Raw genomic sequence first — 27,610 nt, 5'->3', positions numbered from 1 at the left:
TCCTCAAACTTTTTAAACAAGGGGCCAGTTCACTGTCCCTCAGACCATTGGAGGGCTGGACTATAGTTTAAAAAAAAACTATGAACAAATTCCTATGCACACTGCACATATCTTATTTTGAAGTAAAAAACCAAAACGGGAACAAATACAATATTTGTATTTGCATGTGGCCCGCGGGCCATAGTTTGAGGACCCCTGGCTTAAGGTGTAGCAAAGGTATGGTCAATTTGCATGTTTGTCTTTTATTAGTGTAGATGGTACCTGCATAAAAACAGACACATAGATCAATGGAACAAAATAGCCAAAAAATAAATCCTTGCTTACACAGTTAATAGATGACAAAGGAGGCAAGAATATACAATGGGGAAATGACAGTCTCTTAAAAAGAATTTTTTAATCCTCACCTGAGGATATGCTTATTGATCTTAGAGAGAAGGGAAGAGAGGGAGGGAAGAAGGCGGAGAGGGAGACAGAGAAGGAGAGAGAGAGAGAAAGAGAAACATCACTGTGAGAGAGAACATCTATTGGTTGCCCCAACTGAGGATTGAACCAACAACCTTTTGGTATACGGGATGACTGAGCCACACCAGGCAGGGCAACAGTCTTTTTTTTTTTTTTTTTTTTTTTTATTACATATGTGTCCTTATCGTCCCATTGCCCCCCTTTCCCCCACTCATGCCCTCACCCCTCTGGTGTCTGTGTCCATTGGTTAGGCTTATATGTATGCATACAAGTCCTTTGGTTGATCTCTCCCCCTTATCCCCACCCTCCCCTACCTTCCCTCTGAGGTTTGACGTTCTGATCGATGCTTCTCTGTCCCTGGATCTGTTTTTATTCATCAGTTTATGTTGTTCATTATATTCCATAAATGAGTGAAATCATGTGATATTTATCTTTCTCTGACTGGCTTATTTCGCTTAGCATAATGCTCTCCAGTTCCATCCATGCTGTTGCAAATGGTAAGGATTCCTTCTTTTTTACCGCAGCATAGTATTCCCTTGTGTACCACTGTTTTTTAATCCACTCATCTGCTGATGGGCACTTAGGCTGTTTCCAAATCTTAGCTATGGTAAATTGTGCCGCTATGAACATAGGGGTGCATATATCCTTTCTGATTGGTGTTTCAAAATATGGAAGGCTTCATGAATTTGCGTGTCATTCTTGCGCAGGGCCATGCTAATCCGCAACAGTCTTTTTAACAAATGGTGTTGGAAAACTGGAATACATGAAAACAAAAACAAAAACTACACCACTTTCTTATGGATAAAAAACTTAAGTGTAATACCTGAAACCATAAAACTCCTAGAAGAAAATATAGGTAATAATCTATTTGACATCATATCCCTTCAAGCAAAGGAAACGAAAGCAAAAATAAATGAGACTTCAAACTAAAGAGCTTCTGCACAAAGAAGGAATTCATCAACAAAAGGAAAATGCAACCTACTGAATAGGAGAAGATATTCATAAATGATATATCCAATAAGTAATAGATATCCAAAACATATAAGAAACTTATACAACTCAATATCAAAAAAATAAAAATCTGATCAATCCCACCTTCTCAGCAGCACTAAGAATATCCGACTGCAGCTTAGGTCTGCTCCCTGCTAGTAAGTGGACATCCCCTGAGGGCTGCTGGGTTGACAGAGAGATGTCTGACTAACAGCTTGGGCCCGATCCCCCAGGGAGCGGGCCTAAGCCAGCAGGTGGACATCCTCCAAGGGGTCACAGACTGCAAGAGGGCATAGGCTGGGCTGAGGGACCCCCCCCCCCCCGAGTGCACAAATTTTTGTGCACCGGGCCTCTAGTACTGTTTTATAATAGCTTTGTAGTATAGTTTGAAATCAGGGAGTGTGATACCTCCAACTCTTTTTTAAATGTGTTTTTATTGATTTCAGAGAGAGGAAAGGAGAGGGAAAGAGAGCTAGAAACATCAATGATGAGAGAATATCATCTATTGGCTGCCTCCTGCATGCCCCCTACTGGAGATCGAGCCTGCAACCAGGACATGTGCCCTGACAGGGAATCAAACCATGACCTCCTGGTTTATGCGTCAATGCTCAACCATTGAGCCACACCAGATGGGCCCTCTAATTATTTTTTTTTCAAGATTGCTCTGGCTATTTGTACTCTATTGTGGTTTCATATAACATTTAGGATTATTTGTCCTAGTTTTGAAAAGAATGCCATTGGTATTTTTATAGGGATTGCACTGAATAAATTGCTTTAACTAGTATGTGCATTTTAACACTACTAATTCTTCCAGTCCATTAACACAATATAGCCTTCTATTTACTTGTGTCCTTTTCAGTCTTCTTCGATGTTTTACAGTTTTTAGAGTACAGGTATTTCACCTCCTTTGTTAAATTTATTTTAGTTACATTATTCTTTTTGATGCAGTTGTAAATGGGATTATTTTCTTAATTTCTCTTTCTGATAGTTCATTATCTTTCTATATATAAAACCCTAAGCGACCGTTCAACCAATAGCTATGGTGCGCACTGACCACCAGGGGGTAGATGCTCAACACACAGGGATGGAAACATGGAACAGACTGATGAATCTCAGAGGGAGGGGGGTGAGGGGAGGGCTAGAAGAGATTAATCAAAGATCTTATATGCATACTAGAGGCCTGGTGCATGGATTCATGCACTGGTGGGGTCACTTGCCCTGGCCTGCAGGGATGGGGCCAAAACCGGCAGTCTGACATCCCCTGAGGGGTCCTGGATTGCAAGAGGGAGCAGGCCAGGCTGAGGGACTCTAGTCTAGAGGCCAAGCCTCTAGTCTTATGTAACAAAGAGAGGATATGCAAATTGACCATCATGCTGTAATGGTCAAGATGGCTGCACCCACAGCAGAGGCAGGAATTCCGTAGCACAAGATGGCTGTGCCCACAGCAGAGGCAGAGATTCCATAACCCAAGATGGCTGCGCCCACAGCGGAGACTGAGTTCCCATAACGAGCCTTAACAAGCAATCAGCAGGGACCTGAGGCTGCACCCTCCTCCCCCGCCTGGTGGGGCTTGACAGGGGACCTCAAGCCACGCCTCTCGCCCTGGTGCCAGGCTGGGGGACCTCAGGTTGCGCCGCCTGCCCAGCAGGATTTGATGGGAGACCTCAGGCCGCATCCCCCACTCAGTGGAGCTTGACTGGGGACTTCAGGCCACACCCCCCCGCCCCGGTGCCAAGCTGGGGGACCTCAGGGTGCACTCCCCACCTGGCGGGGTTTGACGGGGGACCTCAGGCCATGCCCCACCCCAGCGCCAGGCCAGAGGACCTGAGGCTGTGCCCCCCAACCTGGCGGACCTTGGGCCATGCCCCCTGGCCTGGGCCAGGGGACCTCAAGGCCACGGTCCCCGCCCCAGCAGGGCTTGACGGGGTTGGGGCCGGCTGGGTCTGGATCTAGCCCAGCTGGCCAGGTCTGAGTCTCACGTGATTTTGAGGTGCATGTGGGTGGGTGGGGACTTGACTCTGGCTCCTGTGGCATGCCCCAGACTCTAACAGAAGGAAGATTTTCATATACATTTTACTAATTTTCTTTCATCTCTGACACTTCTATTATAGAGAAAGGGCAAATAGCAATATTAAAATATTTCCTCTAATTAATTCCCTTTTAATGTGCACAAATTTTGTGCACCGGGTCACTAATTAGAATATAAAAATGCAACTGATTTCTGAATATTAATTTTGTATCCTCATACTTTGCTGAATTCACTTACTTTGATAGTTTCTTGGTGGAATCTTTATGGTTCTCTATATAGCATCATGGCATCTTCAAATAATGATAGTTTTACTTTTTCCTTTCCAATTCAGATGCCTTTTATTTCCTTTTTAAAAAAATATATTTTTATTTATTTCAGAGAGGGAGAGGGAGAGAAAAACATCAAAGATTAGGGAGAATCATTGGTCAACTGCCTCCTGCATGACCCCTAGTGGGGATCGAGCCTGCTACCTGGGCATGTGCCCTTGACAGAAACCAAAGCTGGTACCCTTCAGTCCATAGGTCGACACTCTATCCACTGAGTCAAACCAGCTAGGGCCCTTATTTCTTTTTCTCATCTGATTGCCATGGCTGGGACTTCCAATACTATGTTGAATAATAGAGGTGAAAGTGAACATCTTTGTCTTGTTCCTGGTCTTAAAGGAAAAGGTCTAAGCTTTTCATCATTGAGCATGATGTTAGCTGTGGGTTTGTCATATATGGCCTTTATTATGCTGAAGTACTATATCCCATTAAGAGTTTTTATCATAAATCAATTTTAGATTTTGGAAAATGCCTTTTCTGCATCTATTGATTTGATCATATGACTTTTATCCTTCATTTTGTTTATGTAGTGTGTCACGTTATTTGATTTGCACATACTGAACCAGCCTTGTATCCTGGAAATCTCATTTGATTATGAAGTATGATTTTTTGTTGTTTATCCTCACCTGAGGATATTTTCTCCATTGCTCTTCAGAGAGTGAAAGGGAGGAGGGGGGGAGGGAGAGAGAGAAACATCAATGTGTTGCTCTAACCACGGAGAACACAGGCCAGAGCATGATGTAAAGTATTGCAGAATCCAGTTTCCTGATATTTTGTTGAGGATTTTTGCATGTTCATCAGGGATATTGGCTTATAATTTTATTATTTTTGTGTGTGTGGTGTCTTTGTGATTACCATGTGTTTCCTACACCAAGCTATGTTTATAGCAGTATATTTTAAGATGATGGTTGCTTAATTTCAGGCACATTCTAAAATTACTACGATTTTTATTCACTCCCCCATATTTATTTTATTGCCTTTTTTTTTTTTTTTTACCTCTTGTGTATCCTTTATTGTTGTAATTGTACATGATAGTCCTTTTTCTTTTACCTTTTATGCTAGCTATATAGTTGGCTCATCCACTGCTTTTATGTTTGCCCTTGTCAATGAGTTTTTCTTTCCTGTATTTTGTTATTCATATTTTTTATCGTTTCTTCTTTAAAAAGTCGCTTTAACATTATTCCTTCAAATAGGTTTTCAATCCTTTGCTGTCTTCTTCTGGTACCACTATGATGCCAATGTTGGTATACTTAATGTTGTCCCAGAGGTTTCTTAAACTCTTCTCATTTTTTTCCCCCAAATTAAATACTTTTTAATAGAAAAATATCATCCCAGATGTGTGATTTTTTATCAAGCATAAGCCTCATGCAAAATTCCCTCTTAGGAATATGAGCTATGGTTTTTTGTTTTTGTTTTTCTATTTGTTTTAATTGTCTAAAGTTTTACATGTTTTCTTTTTTCCCAATTGACCCTTCCACCCCACCAGCCATTCCCACCCTGGGCAAGTCCCCACTGCCCCAGTGTCTGTGTCCAAGTCTTTTGGTTCCCCCCGCCCACCCCAATTTGTCTCTGGATCATTTGTTTTTTTCCTCACCCGAGGATATTTTTCCATTGATTTTTAGAGAGAGTGGGAGAGAAAGATAAAGACAGAGAGAAATATTGATGTGAGAGAAACTTATCAACTGGTTGCCTCCTGCATGAGTCCCTGCCAGGGCCCAGGCTGTGGAGGAGCCTGCAACCAGGGTACGTGCCCTTGACCGGAATCTAACTTAGGACTTTTCGGTCAGCAGGTTGAAGCTCTATCCACTGAGCTAAACTGTTCTCACTTTTTTTTTTAAAGTATATCTTTATTGATTTCAGAGAGGGAGGGAGAGGGAGAGGGAGAGTGATTGAGGGAATCATCCATCTGTTGCCTCCTGTATGCCCCACACTGGGGATCAAGCCTGCAACCCGGGCATGTGCCCTGACCGAGAATCAAACTGTGACCTCCTGGTTCATAGGTTGATACTCAACCACTGAGCCACGCTGGCTGGGTATAAACTGTTCTCACTTTTTAAAATTCTTTGCATTTTGCTCTTCCAGTTGGGTGTTGTCTGCTTTGTCTGCCAGATGAGTGAATCAGTCCTTTGCTTTCCCTGCTGTTGACTCCCTCTCATGGATTCTTCATTGCAGTTATTGTATTTATTTCTGACTGGTTCTTTTTCATGGCTCCTGTCTCTCTTTAAGTTCTCACTAAGTTCATCTATTTTTCCTGTGAGTTCATTGAGCATCCATCTAACCAGTGTTTTGAATTCTGGAGGTTTTCTTTTTCTCCTCCTGTTATTTTATTATTACTTTTTAAATATATTTTATTGATTTTTTACAGAGAGGAAGGGAGAGAGAGAGTTAGAAACATCGATGAGAAAGAAACATCGATCAGCTGCCTCCTGCACATCTCCTACTGGGGATGTGCCCGCAACCCAGGTACATGCCCTTGACCGGAATAGAACCTGGGACCTTTCAGTCCGCAGGCCTATGCTCTATACACTGAGCCAAACCGGTTTCGGCTCTCCTGTTATTTTATTTGGTACGTTTGTCTCATTTTAGCTCCCTCTCTGTATTTGTTTTTATGTATTAGGTGGAGCTGTTATGTCACTCAGTCTTGGCAGAGTGGCCTTAGGTATTTGGTGTCCTGTGAGGCCCAGTGGCTGTCTCCCAGTTCACTCGAGCTGGGTGCTCCAGGGGTATCCCTTGTGTGAGTTGTCTGTGTCCTGTTGTAGTTGAGCTCTTATTGCTGTTGGCACATCAGGCTGACTGGCTGTGAGGGCTGGCCATGAGGTGAGCAGACAAGCTGTTGTGTGGGGGATGACTCCATGGAACAGAAGTTGCTTTAGTGGGGCTGCGGTGCCAGCCAAATCCACCCTTAGGTGTGTCATTTGTGGAGCTGGTTAGTTGGTACTCTGGTGTGGTTTGAAGCCTCTTTGGAGGGGCTCCAGTGCAGGCCATTTTCAGCCACCGTTTGTGCCTAGCTTGGGGCTGCTTGGTGGGAGCTACATTTGGTCGTCTCTTGTGCTGGACTTGGGGGTGCTTAGGAGAGGCTGCACTGCAAACCAAGGCCTGCTGCCACGAGTGCTGGGCTTGGGACACTGGGTGGGCACCACAATGGGAACTGAGGCTAGCTGTTACATGCGCCAAACTTGTAGGCACTTGGTCGAAGCTACATTTCAAGTCAATACTGGCCATATCTTATGCCAGGCTTGGGGCCACCCGAAGTGAATTGTAATGGAAGTTGAGACTGGTCATTGCTTGTGCTGGAATTTAGCCACTTAGCAAGAGGTACAGGGCACACTGAGGCCATCCACTGCTTGCTTAGGGTCTCTTTCTTTGAGAGAGTTTAGGAAAGTCTGCAGTGTGAGCCCAGACAGGCTGTTTGTGTGGAGAAGCTGCGTAAAACAGATCAGGCTGGCACACAGTTTGGATGGGGTGGGATCTCAGGAAATCACCAGGGTGGGGCAAACAGTATTAGCCAGGTGGGTGGCGAGCAAAGATTTCACACTTGCCTGTGAAATCTGGGTGGGATCAACAAAGGAGAAATGGCACCTGCCAGCTTGAATGTCTCTGGAGAAAGCCGTCCTGACCCTTGCCCCTCCAGCCCTGGCTCTGAAGCTAGGCAATTCGGTTCCTTCCTGTATGTCCCTGGCCTTTTCGAGTTGTCTCCCCACACTGGAGCAAAGAGCTAGTGAGTCTGTGAGGTAGCAAATCCATGCATGGCCCTTCAAGAGGAATGTTGGGACTCCAGAAGCCCATCTCCTCAGATGCATTCCCCACTGGTCTGCAGTCAGATGTTATGGGGACTCCTCGTCCTGGCATGATGCTGTGGGTTTGGGAGCCTGGTGTGGGGCTGGGACCCCTCCTCAGGGGGGACTTTCACAGACTGGTATGAGGGGTGACGACACACTCTGGGTGTGAGACCTGCCTGTTCTGTGTCATCACCCTTCCTACCAGTCTTAACATAGCTTCTTTATATCCTTCATAATGGGAATACTGTTCAGCTAGTCTTCAGGGTTTACATACTCCACCATCTTGAATGAAGAACAACCTATGTCTTCTGATTGTAGCACTTAGTCCATTCACTTTTATTGAAAGGTGTGTACTTATTGCCATTTCATTATTTTTTTTCATGGTCGTTTTTGCTGTTCCCTGTCACTTTCTTCTTCTCTTGATCTTTTTCCTTTTGATTTGCTGGGTTTTTTTAAACATTTTTTTTTGGTTCCTTTTTCTTTATTTTCTTGTGTATTTTTTGCAGGTTTTTGGTTGTGGTAACAATGAAGTTCACATATATATCCATCTATATCTATACCAGTCTACTGTTAAGTTCAAATGTATTCTTAAAGCACTACATCTTTACTTCCCCTTCACACTTTATATTGTTGACATAAAGTTTTATATCATTTGTTTTGTATATCCCCTACTTATTAATTTTGATACTTTTGTTTAACTTCCATAATAGTCTTTTAAGTGGTTGATTCACTGTTTGTTATATATTTGCTTTAACAGTGAGATTTTTTTTCCTGTATTTTCTTTTTTTATCATTATTTTTTATTTTTTCCATTACAGTGGACATACAATATTGTATTAGTTTCAGGTGTACACCCTAGCTCCACACTGTCTCTGGATGGGGCATCCCTATGTGCTCATGCAGCAGTGCACCCTATCTCTGCAGTTTCTCTGGAGGGGACAGCTCTGCACGCAGGTCCTGCAGCACTTTGCTACTTCTGCACTCTTTCTGGTGGAGTCCTGTGCATGCACTATGGCACTTTGCTTTTGCTGCTGGAGTGGCTGGGGAGGCATTATAGTAGCATCGGAGGCCAACCAGAGCACCTCGTTAGAACTCGCATCCTCTATCCAAGCACTGGGGAAATGTAAACAATGGCACTCACTGTTTCTCTGATTCTGTAGAGCTCTTGCAGTTCCCTTACCTTCTCTTTGTGTTCTCTCCCTTTTTAAAAATCGACTTTCAGAGAGTGGAAAGGAGTGGGGAGGGGCAAGAGACACACACATCATTTGGTTGTCTCCTGCATGCACCCTGCAATTCTTCAGTGCACAGGCTGATGCTCTAACCACTGAGCACATGGGCTGGGGCTCTGCGTTCTTTCTGCCTGGCACCCCAAAAATACTTCTTACATTAGATTTACAGTTTTCTGTGGTAATAAATTCCTAGGAATGACTTTTATTCTCTGCCCCATACCCTAAGCTAAGCTAAGCTTTAAAGGATGGGATTTTTATTGAGGATGAATCTCTTTTTAAGAGTTCTTGCTAAGTGTGTGGACCTCAATCCAATTCCTCACGTTGCTAGGACCTAAGAGTTTACCTCCTGTCCTTGTGTGACCTATAAAACTTGAAGCACCTTGGTTACAGAGACCAGGAATTATCTTTACTCTGAGGCAGTCACAGCATCAGCCACACATCATGCTACTCTTTTATTTCCTTTGGTTCTGGCCCCTGGGGTTTTTCCCCTTGAAAAACATTCTTTAAAGTCAGCCATATAGTTCAAACGATGTTTATCATGTTTTATCCAGCATTCCTTACAATTTTATAACTAAGGCTCTCAGGCTACCTAATTATCTCCTTTATCTGCTGGAAATGGAAGTCTAGAAAAATATTTGACTGTCTTCTATGTCATTTTTCTTTTTTACATTAAGTCATCAAAACTGAACGTAATACTCTAGTTCTGTTCTAATCATTTCAGAACATTACTTCAATATTTGTGCACTACTTATCCACCAGATGTTTTGTTTTTCTCAAGTTACATCACACTATTTTGGGCACCATTTTATAAATAAGGAAACTGAAGCATGGCAGTTTAAGGTCACATGGCAAAGACCAAGACTAGATCTTTTGTAAGCTTTGGAATATTTCTCTAATATGTCAAGGGAGAGAAGATAAAGGTCTATGGGAACATTTAATAAGTACGTCCTACGTGCTACCTCTATGAGATACCTGACAATAGCTGTATAAGACAAGGCAGGTCTTATTACCCCATTTTAATAGATGGGGAAGTAAAGCTCAGAAAGGTTAAATAACTTCCTTAAGGTCCTTTCTTAGTGTTAGAGCTAAATTCAGTCAGAATTGACTACAAAAAACCATTTTCTTCCTTCAACACCAGGAATCAGCAACTGTAAAAAGGCCAGTAAATATTTTAGGCTTTGCAGGCCATATGGTCTCTCTTGCAACTATTTTACTGTTGTAGTGTAAAAGCAACCAGTGAAAAACATAAAAGAATAAGCATGGCTCTGTTCCCATAAAACTTTATGTAAGAACACTGAAATCTGAATTTCATATAATATTCACATAACAAAATATTATGCTTTTGATTTTTTTCAACCATATCTATATTATAAAAGGCCTGTGGCCCTAACGCCGTATTGACCAAAGACCGACGTGGGTGGGCGGGGCTGCGAGCATGGCGAGGTCGAGGTCGTGTGATTTTGCACACTGGGCTTCTAGTACAAATATAAGGTACATTCTTCACAGGCCATACAAAAACAGGCAGCAGGGTGGATTTGGCCCATGGCAAATGGTTTGTCACCCTAGCTCCACGCTATACCACCTTCTGAGAAATGAAATTATCTAATGTCTTTATTTCAAATATTCCTTTACTGGGTTAGCAGAGATAAGGGAAAAAGAGAATAGAACAGGTTTTTTTGGGGGCCCTCAGTGATTGAGGGGATTGTTGCTGCACAACCTCCTCACACTGTACAGTGGCAATATGCAGTGTGGAAATGTCTTGGTCCAATATTAAATGTCTTTTTTCACTATAAGCTCATTTAGGAAAGATGACTATCTTCTTACTTTTTAAATTTCCTTTAATGTTTAATAGTCTATGGTACAGTTAAGTGCCCAGTAGGTATTAACTGATAAATATTAGTCAAGTATTATGCTATTTAATTCACAGATTCTGTTGAGTAGTCAGTGGGTACAATATATAAGTAGTTCAATTAAATGAAAAACATTATAAACCCTGGCTGGATAGCTGAGTTGGTTTGAGTGTGGTCCCAATATACCTAGGCTTCAGGTTCAATCCCTGGTCAGAGTACATACAAGAATCAACCAATGAATGCCAAAATAAGTGGAACACACTGATGTCTCTCTCAAAACAAATAAAAAATTATTCAAAAAAAGAAAAAAACAATATAGAAGTCAGATTATATGTTTGGTTCAACTGAACACAATTATCATTTTCTTTTAATTTAGTAAAAGGGACAATTATGAAAAAGATTTCTTGGCCCTACCTTTTTTGACCCAATAGTTGGAGTATTTGCATGTAAATACTAAGTCTGACATTCCTTCCTCCCCTAGAACCACTTTGGTGATCTGGACAGTGGCCATTACACTGCTTTCTGCAAGAACTCAGTGACCCAAGCGTGGTTTAGCTTTGACGACACACGAGTCAGTGAGATTCCAGATACTTCAGTTCAAACTGCTACAGCATATCTCCTGTTCTACAGCTGCCAGCCCTTTTCTATACCTATAGAAAAATGCTAGGAAAATGGTGTTTCCTGAAAGTTGCAAAACAAGCAATCAGAAACTGGTACTTAAGTTTTGCCTTATTAAATTCTTGTAACTTACTTGCATCACTGACATTTTTCTTTCTGGTGTATTATTATACAACCTTATATAAGATACTAGAGGCCCAGTGCCCTAAGCCTGGTCTGCCCCGTCTCAGTTTGGGAGCCCTCAGGGGATGTCCTACTGACGGCTTAGGCCCGCTCCACACTCTGGCCTCTCTCTGTGGGAGGCAACCGGGCTGGTCAGGGGAAGGCGCCACCCTCATCACCCTGCTGCTGCCTCCAGCCTCCCTCTGCAGGAGGTGACCGGGCTGATCAGGAGTAGGCGCTGCCCCCATCACCCCACTGCTGCCGGCTGCCTGCCCTCAGCCCTTGCAGCTGCCGCGGCTTTGTCCGGAAGTACGTTTGGCTGTCTGGTCTAATTAGCATATTATGCTTTTATTATTATAGATGTCTATAGCCAAGAAAATGGGTCCTGGCATATTGAAAATAATGCAATGCTAATGGATTGGGGGCCTTTTAAGCACTACAGATTATGCAGTGAGTTCAGGCTTTAAAATTCAATGTTTATTAGGGTGGATTTTTATCATAAAACATCTGATAATTTGATGTATATTTCCAACAAATTATTTTCCAAAAATATTTAATAAAACAAAACTTTTGTGCTAGTGGCTCTGTGTGCTTAAGAATGTGATTGGAAAATATTTAATTCATCAGATAATTTAGCAAAAAACTATGTCTCTTAGACTAATGAGTCCCTGAGGTAAATGATAAATTCTAAGCTCCTCTATTCCTTTTAATACATCACTCTGTAAAGATGTGGGGTTCACAATACAGTTCACTTTGCAGTAATATGTGATTCCTATTCCTTTTTATCTCAATTCTAAGAATTCTACTACTCTTGAGAGAATGAGTCTGGGTGTTATATCTTGTGACTCCCAAATCTGAGAACCCTAAGTGCTAGATGCAGTTCTGGGTCAAGTTGAAAAATGAGTGGAATTGAATCCTGATGCTAACAAGGTAAGTGAAATGAATTTTAGGTCAGTGTAGTGTAACAAAGAGTGTGTGTGTATAAAATCTATAGTTCTACTGTCCTATAATTGATAATATAAACTTAAAGACAGAACACTTACAAGGTTTTTAATTATTTTTTTCATTAAGATTTTAATATAGGTGTAAATGAAAATTCTCATTTTTAAAAAAATTAGAGAAAAGTTTCCATTTATTTCTTTAGAATAAAGATTTAGTGCACAAATACAGCCCAAAGCCAAAAGAAAAATAGCTTTGCCCTGTCATTTCCCTAAGAAAGCACTGCAGTTACTCAGAATAGGCCAAAAGAAAAAAAGCAATCCCTGGAGTTCTAGATTTCACGGAAGGACCACATGATACTATGTACATCGATCTGATGTGCAAGTGTGCAATAAATATATACACATACATTCCCATCTGCTTCATATCATTCTAGAATATTCATAGATCAAGCTGAGGTTTAGAAATGTGAAAAGGCCATAACAGTGAAAACGAAAACAACGGATACACAGTTTTTAGACCAGTAGAATAATAATGCATAGCTACTTATTTTAACTTTGGAACTAAAAAAGTTATTATGATGTCAATGATACCTCTAAGGAATGCTTACTGCAATACTTGTTAAATGTTATTGGTCGGTTTTTTAATAATAGCACTGACCTGGGATATATGGTATTAGTAACACAGCTCTCATGGTCTTACAATTCCTCTAAATGGCCACGTAGAGCTAGCCAGGATCTTTATAAGCATTTCCAGAGTTGTGTTGCTCAGCCTTCTAAAAGGTAACTAGCTTACAACCTACTACTTATGTGGCTATATCGGTTGCTCGTGGTCCCAAGGAAGTATAAAAGAGGATATAAGCTGCTGAAGATTTCACAGAAGAAACGGAGATATCGGAAACTTCATGATCATCAAATTTAAACCACCGCTGTCTTGCTGCATTTTTGCAATAGGCAGTGTAGTGGCCTCCATCCAGCCCACCGTAGTGATTCTGTGCCAAATAAACGAGAAAATAAATTCAAACGGAGTTATTTAAAATAGGTCAATAATTTCAAAGCTTTATTTTGTTACTTTCCTACAAGATAAGAAACCATTTGAAACATTATTTTTAGTTTGCTCTGAAAGAAAAGGTATTTAATTCAATGATATACTTACTGAAACAGAAAACAAGTTATATTTCTTCAAATTGTTCTTTGGACCAATAACATACTGTGACAAGTCAAGATTTTCTAATGGAAAGTCCACAGATGTCTGTAATTTTTGCTTCCACCTGCCATCATAGGAAAAACTGCAAAGCCAAACATTACAGCAATTATATGACAGAGGAAAGACATAAGAATGAACCCTAATTCATTTTAACAATCTAACCAGGACCACAAAACCCATTTCAATCACACACTTCGCATTTTAGTAGTGGGGGGCCCTATTAAAGACATTTGGTTTCACCCTAACTGGTTTGGCTCAGTGGATACAGCATCAGCCTGCAGACTCAAAGGTCCCAGATTCGATTCTGGTCAAGGGCATGTACCTTGGTTGCAGGTACATTCCCAGTAGTGGGTGTGCAGGAGGCAGCTGATCGATGTTTCTCTCTCATTGATGTTTCTAACTCTCTATCCCTCTCTCTTCCTCTCTGTAAAAAATCGATAAAATATATATTTTTAAAAAGACATTTGGTTTCACTGCATTTTACAAGTGAGGAAACCTAGGCACATAGATATCAAATGGCTTGCACAAGGTCAAACAGCTAGAGTGGCAGAAATAGGGCCACACCTTGGTCCCTTGATCCCTAGGCTAGCTAGGATGGTTAGATGCATCCTCTATAGAGGTAACAGTTCTGAAAAACCCCACTTGTAATGCTAATCTCTACCAAAGTACTGAGGAAAGACTGCAGAGAGCTACTCTCAATTGAAGCTTCCCCTTTTGGAGAAACTAGAGCTGGAGACTGCAAGAATGTAGACTAGTGACTGAAATAATGCCATTGCATTATCTGGCATATTGTGCTTCTTCAAATACCAAAATTCGGGTATTTTGGTTGGCGTAATATGATTACTTCAGAATCATTTCTAAAAAACCTGAATTCTGAACCATTTATATTCTTAGATATTCTCCAAGAGTAATACAAAGCATTAAAAATTTTAACAGAACAAGTGTGTGATTATTTGTGTAGTGTTTATCTCCAGTCCTCAAGAATTAGAAAAGGATAATTGATCTTATCAGTTTTGTTAGGAAATTTACACAAGATGAATTTGAGCATGTCAATGTTAAAATATAAGAATCTCCAATAATACAAAATACAAAACAAAAATCATAGCCCAGTCGGGAGTGGCTCTGTGGTTGAGCACTGACTTATGAACCTGAAGGTTGTGGGCTCAATCCCCAGTAAAGGGTGTGTAGGAGGCAGCTGATAAATGATTCTCTCTCGTCACTGATATTTCTATCTCTCTCCCTTCCTCTCTGAAATCAATAAAAAAAAATATAATTTTAAAAAGTAGGCAATGGATCCTCTCTGAAATGAAGAAAAATATTTAAAAAATAGTTCTCAATAAAAAGATGAAATTTCTTTTAAAAAGTTTTTCAAAAAAATGACTCAAAGTTACCACTCCACAGATGGAATACATAAAGACAAAAGAATTGGAGCAGAAGACTGGAGACATATTGTACAGCTCTTTCCCATTATTCCTTCTACTGCTACAGGCCAGATCTTTTTCACTGGCTGGAAAAATCTGGACAAAACTATGTCTGCACTCAACAATGTCACCTTAAAATGACACTTTAAAAATATCATTTCATTTTCAGTACAAGATTAAATCGCTTCATGTTTAGTTTATTGTTTGATAAATTTTTTAAAATATATATTTTATTGATTTTTTACAGAGAGGAAGGCAAAGGGATAGAGAGTTAGAAACATCGATGAGAGAGAAACATCGATCAGCTGCTTCCTGCACACCTCCTTCTGGGGATGTGCCTGCAACCAAGGTACATGCCCCCGCCTGGAATCAAACCTGGGACCCTTCAGTTCGCAGGCCAACATTCTATCCACTGAGCCAAACCGGTTAGGGCTGAATGATAAATTTTATCTGCTAAAATGTTATACTAAATAACATATTAATACATTTTCACTTATGTTTTGTAATGATTTAAAATTTTTATATCTGAAATGCAATAATTTAGTTTCACTGATGTTTTAAAGACAGAATTACATGAAAGAGTGAGTGGTGGTATCATTTTGCTCTGTTACTGCAAATACTAAGGTGAACCAGAGTCTCATCATTTTGCCTTATTCCCCTGGAGATACCCTAACCAGAGAAATCTTCCTTGGTGATGCATCCTTAGCAGGCAATACCACAAAGTGACTTAGAATAAAGGATTTAGAATTCCTTTATCTAAACAGGTAGAAAATATTGTGCCCTTTACCGTTTCAGATGTACTAAAAGCACAGGTGGTAACTTCCAGATTTCTATCTTTTTTAGAGAATCCCTTCGAGCTCTGCAATGACTGCAGTAAAACCTGTTATTATCTGTGAGTTTTTCTTCTTTGGAAAATAACCTAAGGCAATCCTGGAGGGCAAAAAGAAGTAGTAGATACTAATTAATTCATTTCTTTAACACAATGTCATTGAGCATCTATTCAGTAATTTACTCTGCCTAGATGAAGGGTACAATAGTAAACTAGAACAAAATAGTTCCTGCCCTCACAAAGTTATGATCTGGTGAAGAGTGCAGACCAGAGAGCCTTCACTGACACCACAGAGTGGCGAGTGCTGCCTGTGGTGACCAGAAGAGGTCTGCATCTCCTGAGAGCATACTTCTCCTGGGGGCTCAGGGAAGTCTTACTGGAAGAAATGACATCCTCAAAGAAGCTAACATGAGAGATCAACAAGCAACCTAAATCACATTGCTGTTGTATGGAAAACAGGATGTTTATTTGATATCCCCATGTAAAGCAAATTCTTATAAAAAGAAGACCTAAACTAAAGTCAACATAATTTTCCATAATTTTAAATTAACTTTAAAATACAAACTTAAAAAACAAAAACCCACCTATTATTTATCAGCTCTGAAAGAATACTTAATAAGAAAATAGATCTGTAAAACAAAAGAATTCTTTCCTGGGGAAATTTTTTTCTAATCCACATAAAACAATTTATGTGTTAGTTTTACCTATGTTTACAGGGGTAAAAAAACAGACATAAGTGACTGAATAAAGTATCTCTTTATATGCACACAAACAGTGATTTCATTCAGTAAATCCTTTTCTCTCAATAATCAACTTACCTGTAATGTACATTTACTAGTGGATGCTAGGGGTAGAGACAAGTACATGAAGGCCTCAAATGTCCTAGACTTTCTGTGACAGGTGAGGCACTGTACTGTGGATTTGAACTGACCCTGGAAAAGTGCTACAATAATGGATTCATTGAGCTGCTTGTGTTTCTGCCAAGCATGTTCTGCTGCTTTGAAGTCATCAAGATGATCATTATTTTCTTCTTTATGTCGCTTCCGATTATCAGCCTGGAAATAAGATTATTTAAACTCTATATTAATATCTTAATGTCAGCATGGAAATATAAAATTGACAGAAATGTATTAAAGACAAACACTTCGCGGATTTTGAAATACTTCTGATTCTTTTCATAAAGGAGTTCTAATCTCATTAAGCACTACAAAAAAATTCTAGCCAAAACCCCCACTTTATCAGAAGAGTGTGACTTGTTGGAAGTGATTAATACATTTTTATTTAAAAAGCTGAAAAGTCTGATTTTAGAAACAGAAAACATGCTACATGTAGCTGGGAGTTTGGGCTACAACTAGACAGATGTTATTGTGCTGTCCTAGTCTCAGGGATGCGCGCACATACATATACACTCTAGAGGCCCAGTGCACGAAACTCATGCACTGACAGGGTCCCTAGCAGCTACTGGCCAGGTACTCCCTCCCTTCCCCCAGCCACCTGCCAGCACCAGGGCTTCCCTCCCTTTCCATGGTCATCTGCTGCTTCCAGCCAGGGCCTCCCTCCCTTTCCCTGGCTGGGCCGCCCCCTGGTCAACTCCCGGAAGAACTCTGGTCAAGGGGATAATTTGCCTACTATGCTTTTAGTATATAGGATATTCATATCCTCTCACACATATACAGAAGATACACACACACACACACACACACACACACACACACACACTATATTTATGTTTATGTATGTAAAAGTGTATGTATAGGTATGTATGGGGGACAGCTTGGTGCTAAAAGGAAACCATAGTGTTTAAACAGATTGGTCACTTATGCAGAGATATGCCACAATAATCATCGTTGACATGAATCATTTGTGGTTATGTGGAATACTTATTTTAGAAAAGTATAACCCTATCTAATAATAGAGAAACATGGTAATTAACCGTAACTTTGCTACCCTTCCCATTGGATAATCAGGGCGATATGCAAATTAACTGCCAACCAAGATGGCAGCCGGCAGCCAGGCAGCTTAAGTGAACAGGAGGCTTGCTTGCTCCAGTGATGGAGGAAGCCAAGGTTCCCCGCCTGCCGCTGCTGGCCTCTGAGCTGATCTCTAAGAAACAATGTTGCAATTATAGAAGCAAAAAAACCCCCAGATACCTGCTTTCAGACTTCAAAGCTGGAGTGAGCAGGACTGAAACAATGTTGCAATTATAGAACCCAAACAAACCCTAGATTCCTGCTTTCAGCAGCCGAGGCCTCAAGCTGGAGCCGAGCCTCAAAGCTAAAGCCGGCTCTCAGCTCCAGTGACAGCCATAGAAGGTAAATAAATCCCAGAATAAAAGAAAAAAAGAAAAAAAGGAGAGGCTGGGAGCTTCAGTCGCCCGCCAGCCTGAAAACGGCCCTCAGCCCCTTACCCAGACTGGCCAGGCATGCCAGTGGGGACCCCCACCCTGAAGGGGGTGTGACCAGCTGCAAACAGCCATCATCCCCTCATCCAGGCTGGCCAGGCACCCAAGCGGGACCCCCACCCTGATCTGGGACACCCTTCAGAGCAAACCAGCCGGCCCCCACCCGTGCACCAGGCCTCTATCCTATATAGTAAAAGGGTAATAAGCCTACCAGCACCGGGATCAGCGGAGCCGTGAGGCCTCCCGGCACTGGGATCAGCGGAGCTGCAAGGCCTCCTGGCACTGGGATCAGCGGAGCCTCCCAGCACTGGGATCAGTGGAGCAGCGAGGCCTCCTAGCACCGGGATCAGCTGAGCAGCGAGGCCTCACGGCCCCAGTGTCAAGCGGAGCCGCGAGGCCTTCCAGCACTGGGATCAGCGGAGCCGTGAGGCCTCCTGGCCCCTGGAGCAGCGTGACAAGGGGCAGCGCCCAAACCCCCTGATCGCCCTGTGGCTCTGTGTGTGAGAGGGGGCGAGCCCACAACCTCCCTATCCGCCCTGCTCTGTTCGTGACAGGGGAAGGCGCCCCAACCCCCTGATCGGCTCTGCTCTGTGCCTGATGGGGGGAGCTCCCCAACCCCCTGATCGGCCCTGCTCTGTGTGTGACGGGGTGCAGCGCCCCAACCCCCCCATGGGCCCTGCTCTGTGCGTGACAGGGGGTGGCGCCGCAACCTCCCCATCGACCCTGTCTTGAGTGTGACAGGGGGCAGTGCCCCAACCCCCCAATCAGCCCTACCCTGAGCGTGACTGGGGTGGCATCACAACCTCCCGATCTGCCCTGCTCTGTGCATGACAGGGGGCGGCGCTCCAACTCCCCAATCGGCCCTGCTCTGAGCCCGACCAGGGGCTGCACCTAGGGATTGGGCCTGCCCTCTGCCACCCAGGAGCAGGCCTAAGCCAGCAGGTCGTTATCTCCCGAGGGGTCCCAGACTGTGAGAGGGCACAAGTGAGGCTGAGGGACACCCCCCCACCCCGCATCAGTGCACAAAAATTTGTGCACCGGGCCTGTAGTCTATATATATAAGCCTAAGCAACTGGCCAACAGCCGACCGTCCAGTAGGTATGATGCGCACTGACCACCAGGGGGCAGATGCTCATTGCAGCAGCGGAAACCACAGGCATGGAAACATGGAACAGACTGATGAATCTCAGAGGGAAGGGGGAGGAAGGACGGCGGGAAGAGATTAACCAAAGAGCTTATATGCATACTAGAGGCCTGGTGCACGAATTCGTGCACTGGTGGGGTCCCTGGGCCTGGCCTGTACCCTCTTGCAATCCAGTATTCCTTGGGGGATGTCAGAGAGCTAGTTTCGGCCTGATCCCTGTAGGCCAGGCCGAAGGATCCCACCAGTGCACGAATCCGTGCACCAGGCCTCTAGTACAGTGATAGAGAACCTATGACATGCGTGTCAGAGGTGACACGCGAACTCACTTTTTGGTTGATTTTTCTTTGTTAAATGGCATTTAAATATATAAAATAAATATAAAAAATATAAATCTTTGTTTTACTATGGTTGCAAATATCAAAAAATGTCTATATGTGACACGGCACCAGAGTTAAGTTAGGGTTTTTCAAAATGCTGACATGCCGAGCTCAAAAGGTTCGCCATCACTGCTCTAGTATAATAATACATACAGAACATAATAAATACATATAATATGCAATCTATACTAATAAAAGCCTAGGTGGCCCTCGCGCATGACATCGTCACAAAATGGCCACTACAAGATGGCCACATGCACAGCAGAGGTGGGGCCTGGGGGCTGCTCCACGCAGTGAGGCCTAGGGGTCCCGCAGCTCTGTGCGACGCAGAGGAGGCCAGTCCCAGCGTCTGGTTGTGGCAGGGGAGGGCAGGCAGAAGCGGTAAGGGGCAATCAGGCAGGCGAGCGGTTAGGAGCCAGCGGTCCTGGATTGTGAGAGGGATGTCCGACTGCTGGTTATCCCTCGAGGGGTCCCAGATTCGAGAGAGTGCAGGCTGGGCTGAGGGACAACCCCCCCACCCACCCTGCAGCCGTGCACAAATTTTGTGCACTGGGCCACTAGTAATATATAAAGTAATAAAAAAGATGCTCAGGCTGCCCACAGTTAATCTTGTATAAAATCCTATCTAATAAAAGACAAAAAGGGTAATTGACTGTACCTTTGCTATGCTTCCTATTGGCTAATCAGGGCGATATGCAAATTCACTGCCAAGAAAGATGGTGGTTAACCGCGAACAAAGATGGCGGTTAATTTGCATACCTAGGCGCCAAGCAACGGAGCGAAGCTGGCTGGCCCTGGACAGGAGCAGCGAGCGAAGGCCAGCGTGCTGAGTGAAGAGCAAAGAAGGAAGCCCGCCACGCCAGCCTCCGCCACGCCCCCGGAGCCCGCATGTGGCGAGCGAGGAGCTAAGCCCCTCGCCCGCCGCGCCGGCCCTTCCCGGCAAAGAGCGAAGGCCTGGGTTCCGGGCGCTGGAGGAAAACTGGTGCCAGCAGCCAGGGGAAGGGGCCCCCAGACTGCGAGAGGGCACAGGCCAGGCTGGGGGACCCACCCGAGTGCACAAATTTTTGTGCACCAGGCCTCTAGTCATGTTTATAATTTTCCTTTCACATACATGTGGGTCACAAACACAATAACTATTTTAACATTTATAAATTTCTCAATACAACCTGCTAACATTGAGTAACTACAAATTGTATATACTTCAAATACTAGACTTATCTGATATATGTGTTTCATAGTTTCACGCATTAGTACAAAGTCACTAGACATGATAAACTAGCACTGAACAAGCACCAACTATAATTTTAAATTGCTATAAAAATTACATGTTGAACAACCCTAAAGAGCCTTTGCAACTTAGAACAATCAAAATTCTTACTTTATTTAGATCTTCATGGAGACCGTCCATTAGGAACAGAAGCAGTTCTTGTGAATCTTGCTGGCTGTATCCTGCAAACTGGTCATTGATCTTCCCAATGGTGATTTTAAAGTCTTTCGGACTGATATACTTGTACTGTCCTGTCCATAATGCTTTCATGATTATGCCAAATTCTTCTGCCACTTCACCTTTATGACCCAACAAATTCGACCTTGGCAAATAAAATTACAAAAAAGCAATAAAGGAAGTTGTAAGCAGTCAAGGTGCAGTGGGATCTTGATGTCAACATTAAATTATTAATGTACTATGCCTTACGCTAAAATACTTATTCAGAGGTTTATTACCAAACACCCATCTGAATCTGACTTTGATTACATGCCTCTGACTGGCTTCTTTATGGCTGCCAGCCCTTTACTGTCTCTTTTTACTCATCGACAGGCTCCAGTTTATGGCCGTGAAGGTCTAGCTCAGGGGTGGGCAAACTTTTTGACTTGAGGGCCACAATGGGTTCTTAAACTGGACCGGAGGGTCAGAACAAAAGCATGGATGGAGTGTTTGTGTGAACTAATATAAATTCAAAGTAAACATCATTACATAAAAGGGTACGGTCTTTTTTATTTTTTTTTATTTTTATTCATTTCAAACGGGCCGGATCCGGCCCGCGGGCCATAGTTTGCCCACAGCTGGCTAGCCTCTTGCACTGCTCCTTTCCTGTCTGTCCTTTATTTATTAGAGGAGGCTTTTCAAGAAAAAAGTTATTTTCCCCTTTCCTACTCTGACTTCACTGGAAGGAGCTGGGTGGTTACATCACTCTTAAAAAAAATTTTTTTTTAATTGATATCAGGGAGAGGGAGAATTAACCATTTGTAAGCCTTAAACTTCTATAGACGGAAGCAGCGGACCTTTTTTAATTAAATATATTGTGGCAGTTAACTGGTTAATCATTGACCAGCTGCCTCCTGCACCCACCCTACTAGGGATCGAGCCTGCAACCCAGGCATGTGCCCTGACCAGGAATCAAACCATGACCTCCTGATTCATAGGTCAATGCTCAACCATTGAGCCACACCAACTGGGCTATATCACACTTTTAATATTATACTGCAAAAAGTATTTCTTTACCTGTTAATATCATCCTGATAACAGTTTCGGTTGAAATAATCAGCCAAATGTGTAGCATTACATAGGCACTGCAGTATTGAGTTCATGTAACAAGTATTTCCTAAATTACGAAGTCCAGTGAGAGCTGGTCCAAATCCTCCAAACACAGGATTGAGGTTCCGAATCTTAGAAGCAGAAAGCCTTGTGATCTCAGCTTTAGGATAGCATGCTGGCCTGAGGAATAAAAAGCATACAAGATGTCTTAGAATGCACAGCATCTGAAAATATAAGGTTTAAATGACAAATGGCAGCAAACTCTAGGATGTGCACTATAGTACACACTAATCTTGTAAAGTGTTAATTACTTAGCTCTAGGGTCCTAGGTCTTACTAAACATTTACCATCTAGGTGACACATATCCTGTGACCCTCCCATGAAACAAATACCTTTAACCCAGTGGTTCTCAACCTTCTGGCCCTTTAAAACAGTTCCTCATATTTTTATCCCCAACCATAAAATTATTTTCGTTGCTACTTCGTAACTGTAATGTTGCTACTTTTATGAATCATAATGTAAATATCTGATATGAAGGATGGTCTTAGGCGACCCCTGTGAAAGGGTTGTTCGACCGCCAAAGGGGTCACGACCCACAGTTTGAGAACTGCTGCTTTAACCTCTTTTTTGGGTCCATGGGTCTTACAGACATCCTGAGATAGACCTCTGCTTCTCATAAACAGGTAGAGTCTTATAGTAAAGAAGGCTCTTTCAAACTCCGTTAAATGATTCTGGGAAGTTTAGTATTACCAAATGCTGAATTCAACAGAATGCAAAAAAGGAATAAAACATACACACCTGGGTGGGCAACAGTAGTTTATATGGAAAATAATACATTAATAAATAATAGTACAAGAATAAACTCTGTTTCATGTACTCACAGTTGTAGACCTGTATATTACTATGGAGTATATCAAAGGAGGAAGAGGTTATTTGGGTACTATTCCCTAAGGTTGAGAACTGTGCTGACAAATATGGTAGCCATTAGCTACAGAGGGATGGATATTTAAATTAAAAATATTAATAAAAAAAATCCAGCTCCTCAGTTACACTAGTCACAATCCAAATTAGCCACTACCTCATTGGAGGTACAGATCCAAAACACCTCTATCATCAAAGATAGAGAATATTTCTATCAACATGTCTACTGGATAGCATTAGACTAGTGAATGCCTCAAAGACTTTGTCATTCAGGATATCTGAACTACTGTAGCATTAAGAAAAATCTTAACTGGTAGATCTTTCTGTTATTATTGATCCTAATCATTAATAGTTCCACCCTGAAGGAATATATATATATACTTACTTTTAATATATTTTTATTGATTTCAGAGAGGAAGGGAGAGAGAGAGAAACATCAATAATGAGAATCACTGATCAGCTGCCTCCTGCACACCCCCTACTGGGGATCGTGCCCACAACCCAGGCATGTGCCCTTGACCAGAATCAAACCCAGGCCTGTCAGTCTTCAAGCCGACGCTCTATCCACTGAGCAAAACCAGCTAGGGCCATCCTGAAGGAATATTGAGAACACACTGAACTATATTTCAATTGCTTTTCTTTACATGTGCTCAGGTGTTGGCACTCATTTACTCTTTCTCTGTTCAATATATATAAAAATACATAAAGTGCACATGTAATAGTCTTTAAAACTGTGAAATTAACAAGCTCTATTATGAATGATGATGCAAGAAGCAGTAGCCCTGTAAGTTGCTTGGTGTTAAAAAAAAAAAAGGATGATGATGCAAGAAGGAATTAAATCTCACCAGTTTTAATATTTAATAGTGAGCCCTAACATCTGTAACTACATTTACAGATTAAAAAAAAAAAATCTCCAAGTAAGTCCTCAATTGGCAATGTAAGTTCTCATGAGGAAAATATATCAACTACATTTTTGGGAAGTATTACCATAGGGACCAAAAAGACAGCCTAGTTGGAATTCCTTAGTAATTAACAAGGTGTATATTATAAACAGGAAAACAAAGCCATTTGTTTATACTTCCATCTATTCCCCTCCCCCAAAAGGTAAATATTAGCAGTGGTAAGTGGACTTAAATATTATCTCCTCATAACCCTATCGATCAGAAGCTGGGAACATTAGAGTATTCAAAAGAGACAAAGCCAGGAACATATAACAAGATACTGTTTGGGGAAACTAATGAACCTATGGATCACTGTTTGTGAACAGCATAGCAGAAATGTAATGAAGAAAAAGGGAAGAGAATAAGGATTAAGAGCTGACACACAGTACAACGCTTGTTATTTTAATACTATATAAGTTTGCTCCCACATTACTAACTTAAAAAAAAGTTTAGAATCTGAGAGGTGCAACAAGGTAAACTCAACAAGCTTATAAATTATGCTCCTTAAAAAGAGATATAAGAATTATGAAAACTTCTAGGTAGTCTATAGCATAGTGTCTTAAAATGTAATAATGAATATACCTTTATATCTACTTTAATGCTTATGATAATCTTCTCTGACATATTTAAATTAGCACTTGGGAGAAAAACCAAGGACATTTTAATCCAGTAATTTCTTTTTCCCTCTATGGTAAAAAACAGTGGCTGGTGAAGCCATCCACAGAAATTTCTGACTTCCTGACATAAATAAGTTATGTTCAGAGTAGCTTACAAATGTAGCAGATTATTCTAGTTTCAGGAGTTAGGATAAACTTACTTGTTTTCCCGATTGACTGTTGGAGTGACTGTTGGCTTCCTCTTCTCTTCCTCTTGGATAGCCTGGGTTATATCTGGGGAGGAGTAGGAGCGCTTCAGCTTGGACGGTTCCCGGTCCCGCTCAGCAGGGATCTGTGGCTTGGCTTTATGAGTTGGAGGGGTGGAAGGAAGTGCAGATGAAGGAGCCATTTCCGGTGGATACATATGAACTGAGTTGGTGGGTGAATGATAATAACGAAAAGTTCCAGTGATTGGGTCAAGAAACTTCATTGGAAAAGAAAAAAAAAATATATAGAAACAGGTCAAAAAACAATGACCAGTATGTGAACAAAAGAAACACTCAAAAGTATTCCACTACTCAATTTGCTTTTGAATTAAAATAATTTATATAGAATGGTGATAATCACTTCTATAATTAAACTTCCAAAAAACTTCAGGTTTTAAATGACAAATGTCAGTAATGCTCACATATATTACACACAGCATTTGAGATTGGATACTCAAAAATCTAACCCTGCTATAATTAGGGAAATGAGCTAAATCTTCTATAATGAAACAGAACTGAGTGCATTAAAAATGTAGAATAAACAACAACAAAGAACCTTCCCCTCCCCCACCAAAGAATACAACGACCATGTTATGTATTTATTTCTGTGCTAATTTTGAATTTTACCTTGACCCAGCCTAAAGGCAGTCCTGGTACGATCCTCCCCATTTCTTCACTTCGTGCTCTTGTCAAAGGCTCCCGGGCCTTGTTTATTTAAAAAAGAGAAAAAAAAAATCTGACTTTTCAATAAGTTTTGTCATATACAAACTTAAGCTACTTGTACCAGAGAACCAAAAGCCTTGTGTTGGTTACCCTTTATATATTATTCTTAAATAAAGCTCTTAAAAACAGAGGCAAAGAAAGATGTCTCATAAAAGGCCTATTTCAAAAGTTGTGATGAAATACACATAAAATTTACCATCTTAACCTTTTTCTTTCCATCTTACCCATTTTTAAGTGGCATAAGTATATTCACATTATTGTACAACCCATCTCCAGAACTCTCTTCATCTTGCAAAACTGAAACTCTGTACCCATTTAAACAACTGCCTACTCATTTCATCCCTGGACCCCTTGCAATTACCACTCTAATTCCTATCTCCATGAATCTGACTGCTTTAGGTACCCTACACAAATGGAATCACAGTTTGTCCTTTAGTGACTGGTTTATTTCAGTTAGCATAACATCTTCAAGATAGATCAATGGTGTAGTATGTGTCCGAATTTCCTTCCTTTTTAAGGCTGATAGTCCACTGTTTGTACATGCCACATCTGTTTATACATTCATCTGCTGATGGTTACTTGGGTTGCTTCCATCTTTTTTTTTTTTTTTTAAATATATTTTATTGATTTTTTACAGAGAGGAAGGGAGAGAGATAGAGAGTTAGAAACATCAATGAGAGAGAAACATCGATCAGCTGCCTCCTGCACATCTCCTACTGGGGATGTGCCCGCAACCCAGGTACATGCCCTTGACCGGAATTGAACTTGGGACCTTTCAGTCCACAAGCCAACGCTCTATCCACTGAACCAAACCGGTTTCGGCTGCTTCCATCTTTTAACTACTGTGAATAATACTGCTATGAAAATGGATGTATAAATATCTTTTTGAGGTCCTGCTTTCAATTCTTTTGGGTATATATCCAGAAGTAGAATTCCTGGATCATATAGTAAGGCCTAAGTATTTTTTAATTTTGTAAAATAAATAGAATATACTACTGTACTTTAAATAGGAAGACAAACAGCATATAATCATGTAAAAACAAACACAAATCAGCTACCAGAGGTAGCAAAGATTCCCTCAGAGAGATTTTAAGATGGAGAATGAATGCTAGGGTAACAAATAACATATGGTATGTTATAATCCATGTTTTTCTCCACCCAGGGAACGACTACTTACTTTATTTTTTTCAGTGTCTTCCGTATTCTCTCTAAAAGTTCCAGTCTTTAGAATTCCACTTTCTGGTTGTCCTTTAATCTTAACAGGCTGTAAAATTATTAAAATTTCAGAAGTGAAAAAACAGTTGAATTTCCCCCCAATATACACCTACTTACCTAATATAGGCAAATTTACCAAACTGAAATATAAAAGGAGAAAAAATTGAGACCTCTGAAAAGTTTATGCAATTTTATTGTCAAAGTAAAGGTGGTAGAGCCCATGTGAGTTTTCCTAATACTAAAGATAAAGAACTAAAAATTTCTGATGAATCAGTAGGGTAAAAACACTGACGCAAGTCACAGTGGATTGTGAAGCACTGATTCATAATACATAGCAAAGTACAAGATATTAGTCATTAGTATAATTCACCAAGTCCCCTTTTGAAGAATAAATAAATATGCTTTTATTTAAACCTCATATGATTTTGGTTACCTTGAAGGTGGCATGTTCCAAAAAAAAAAAAAATGTATTAAAGAGAATAAAGAGATTGTAAAATTTTATAGTGATATTCAAAAATGTAAAATCCCACTTTACCTCCTCTTGGAACATAGCATAATTTATTTTACAAATTCACTTTAACCTGGCTGGTGTGGCTCAGATGCACTGTCCCATGCATCAAGAGATAACCAGTTTAATTTCCGGTCAGGGCACATGCC

General features: G+C 41.4%; 2 protein-coding genes across 7 annotated transcripts in view; one reads left to right on the top strand and one right to left on the bottom strand.

Moving 5' to 3' along the window:
* The window catches only part of USP50 (ubiquitin specific peptidase 50), a 34,583-nt gene extending 23,167 nt beyond the window's left edge, over nucleotides 1-11,416 (top strand). The window contains exon 8 of the mRNA XM_036349880.1: nucleotides 11,143-11,416. Within this exon, the coding sequence (XP_036205773.1) occupies nucleotides 11,143-11,328 (186 nt within the window). The 3' untranslated portion in view covers nucleotides 11,329-11,416. The remainder of the gene's footprint in view (nucleotides 1-11,142) is intronic.
* Nucleotides 11,417-12,555: 1,139 nt separating this feature from the next.
* USP8 (ubiquitin specific peptidase 8) overlaps nucleotides 12,556-27,610 on the bottom strand; it is a 69,127-nt gene continuing 54,072 nt past the window's right edge. For 2 of the 6 annotated variants that reach the window (XM_036301218.1, XM_036301233.1), the window contains 9 exons: nucleotides 26,916-27,002; nucleotides 25,643-25,720; nucleotides 24,971-25,233; nucleotides 22,259-22,471; nucleotides 21,137-21,347; nucleotides 16,655-16,891; nucleotides 15,795-15,937; nucleotides 13,536-13,668; nucleotides 12,556-13,371 (listed from right to left, as the gene is read on the bottom strand). In XM_036301218.1, the coding sequence (XP_036157111.1) occupies nucleotides 13,186-13,371; nucleotides 13,536-13,668; nucleotides 15,795-15,937; nucleotides 16,655-16,891; nucleotides 21,137-21,347; nucleotides 22,259-22,471; nucleotides 24,971-25,233; nucleotides 25,643-25,720; nucleotides 26,916-27,002 (1,551 nt within the window). In that variant the 3' untranslated portion in view covers nucleotides 12,556-13,185. The remainder of the gene's footprint in view (nucleotides 13,372-13,535; nucleotides 13,669-15,794; nucleotides 15,938-16,654; nucleotides 16,892-21,136; nucleotides 21,348-22,258; nucleotides 22,472-24,970; nucleotides 25,234-25,642; nucleotides 25,721-26,915; nucleotides 27,003-27,610) is intronic. The other 4 variants (XM_036301224.1, XM_036301239.1, XM_036301248.1 and 1 more) reach the window with 3 other exon arrangements.

The sequence above is a fragment of the Myotis myotis genome, unplaced genomic scaffold, assembly GCF_014108235.1.
Source record: "Myotis myotis isolate mMyoMyo1 unplaced genomic scaffold, mMyoMyo1.p scaffold_m19_p_1, whole genome shotgun sequence".
NCBI classification, from domain to species: domain Eukaryota; kingdom Metazoa; phylum Chordata; class Mammalia; order Chiroptera; family Vespertilionidae; genus Myotis; species Myotis myotis.
This window is presented reverse-complemented; position numbering and strand designations above follow the sequence as displayed.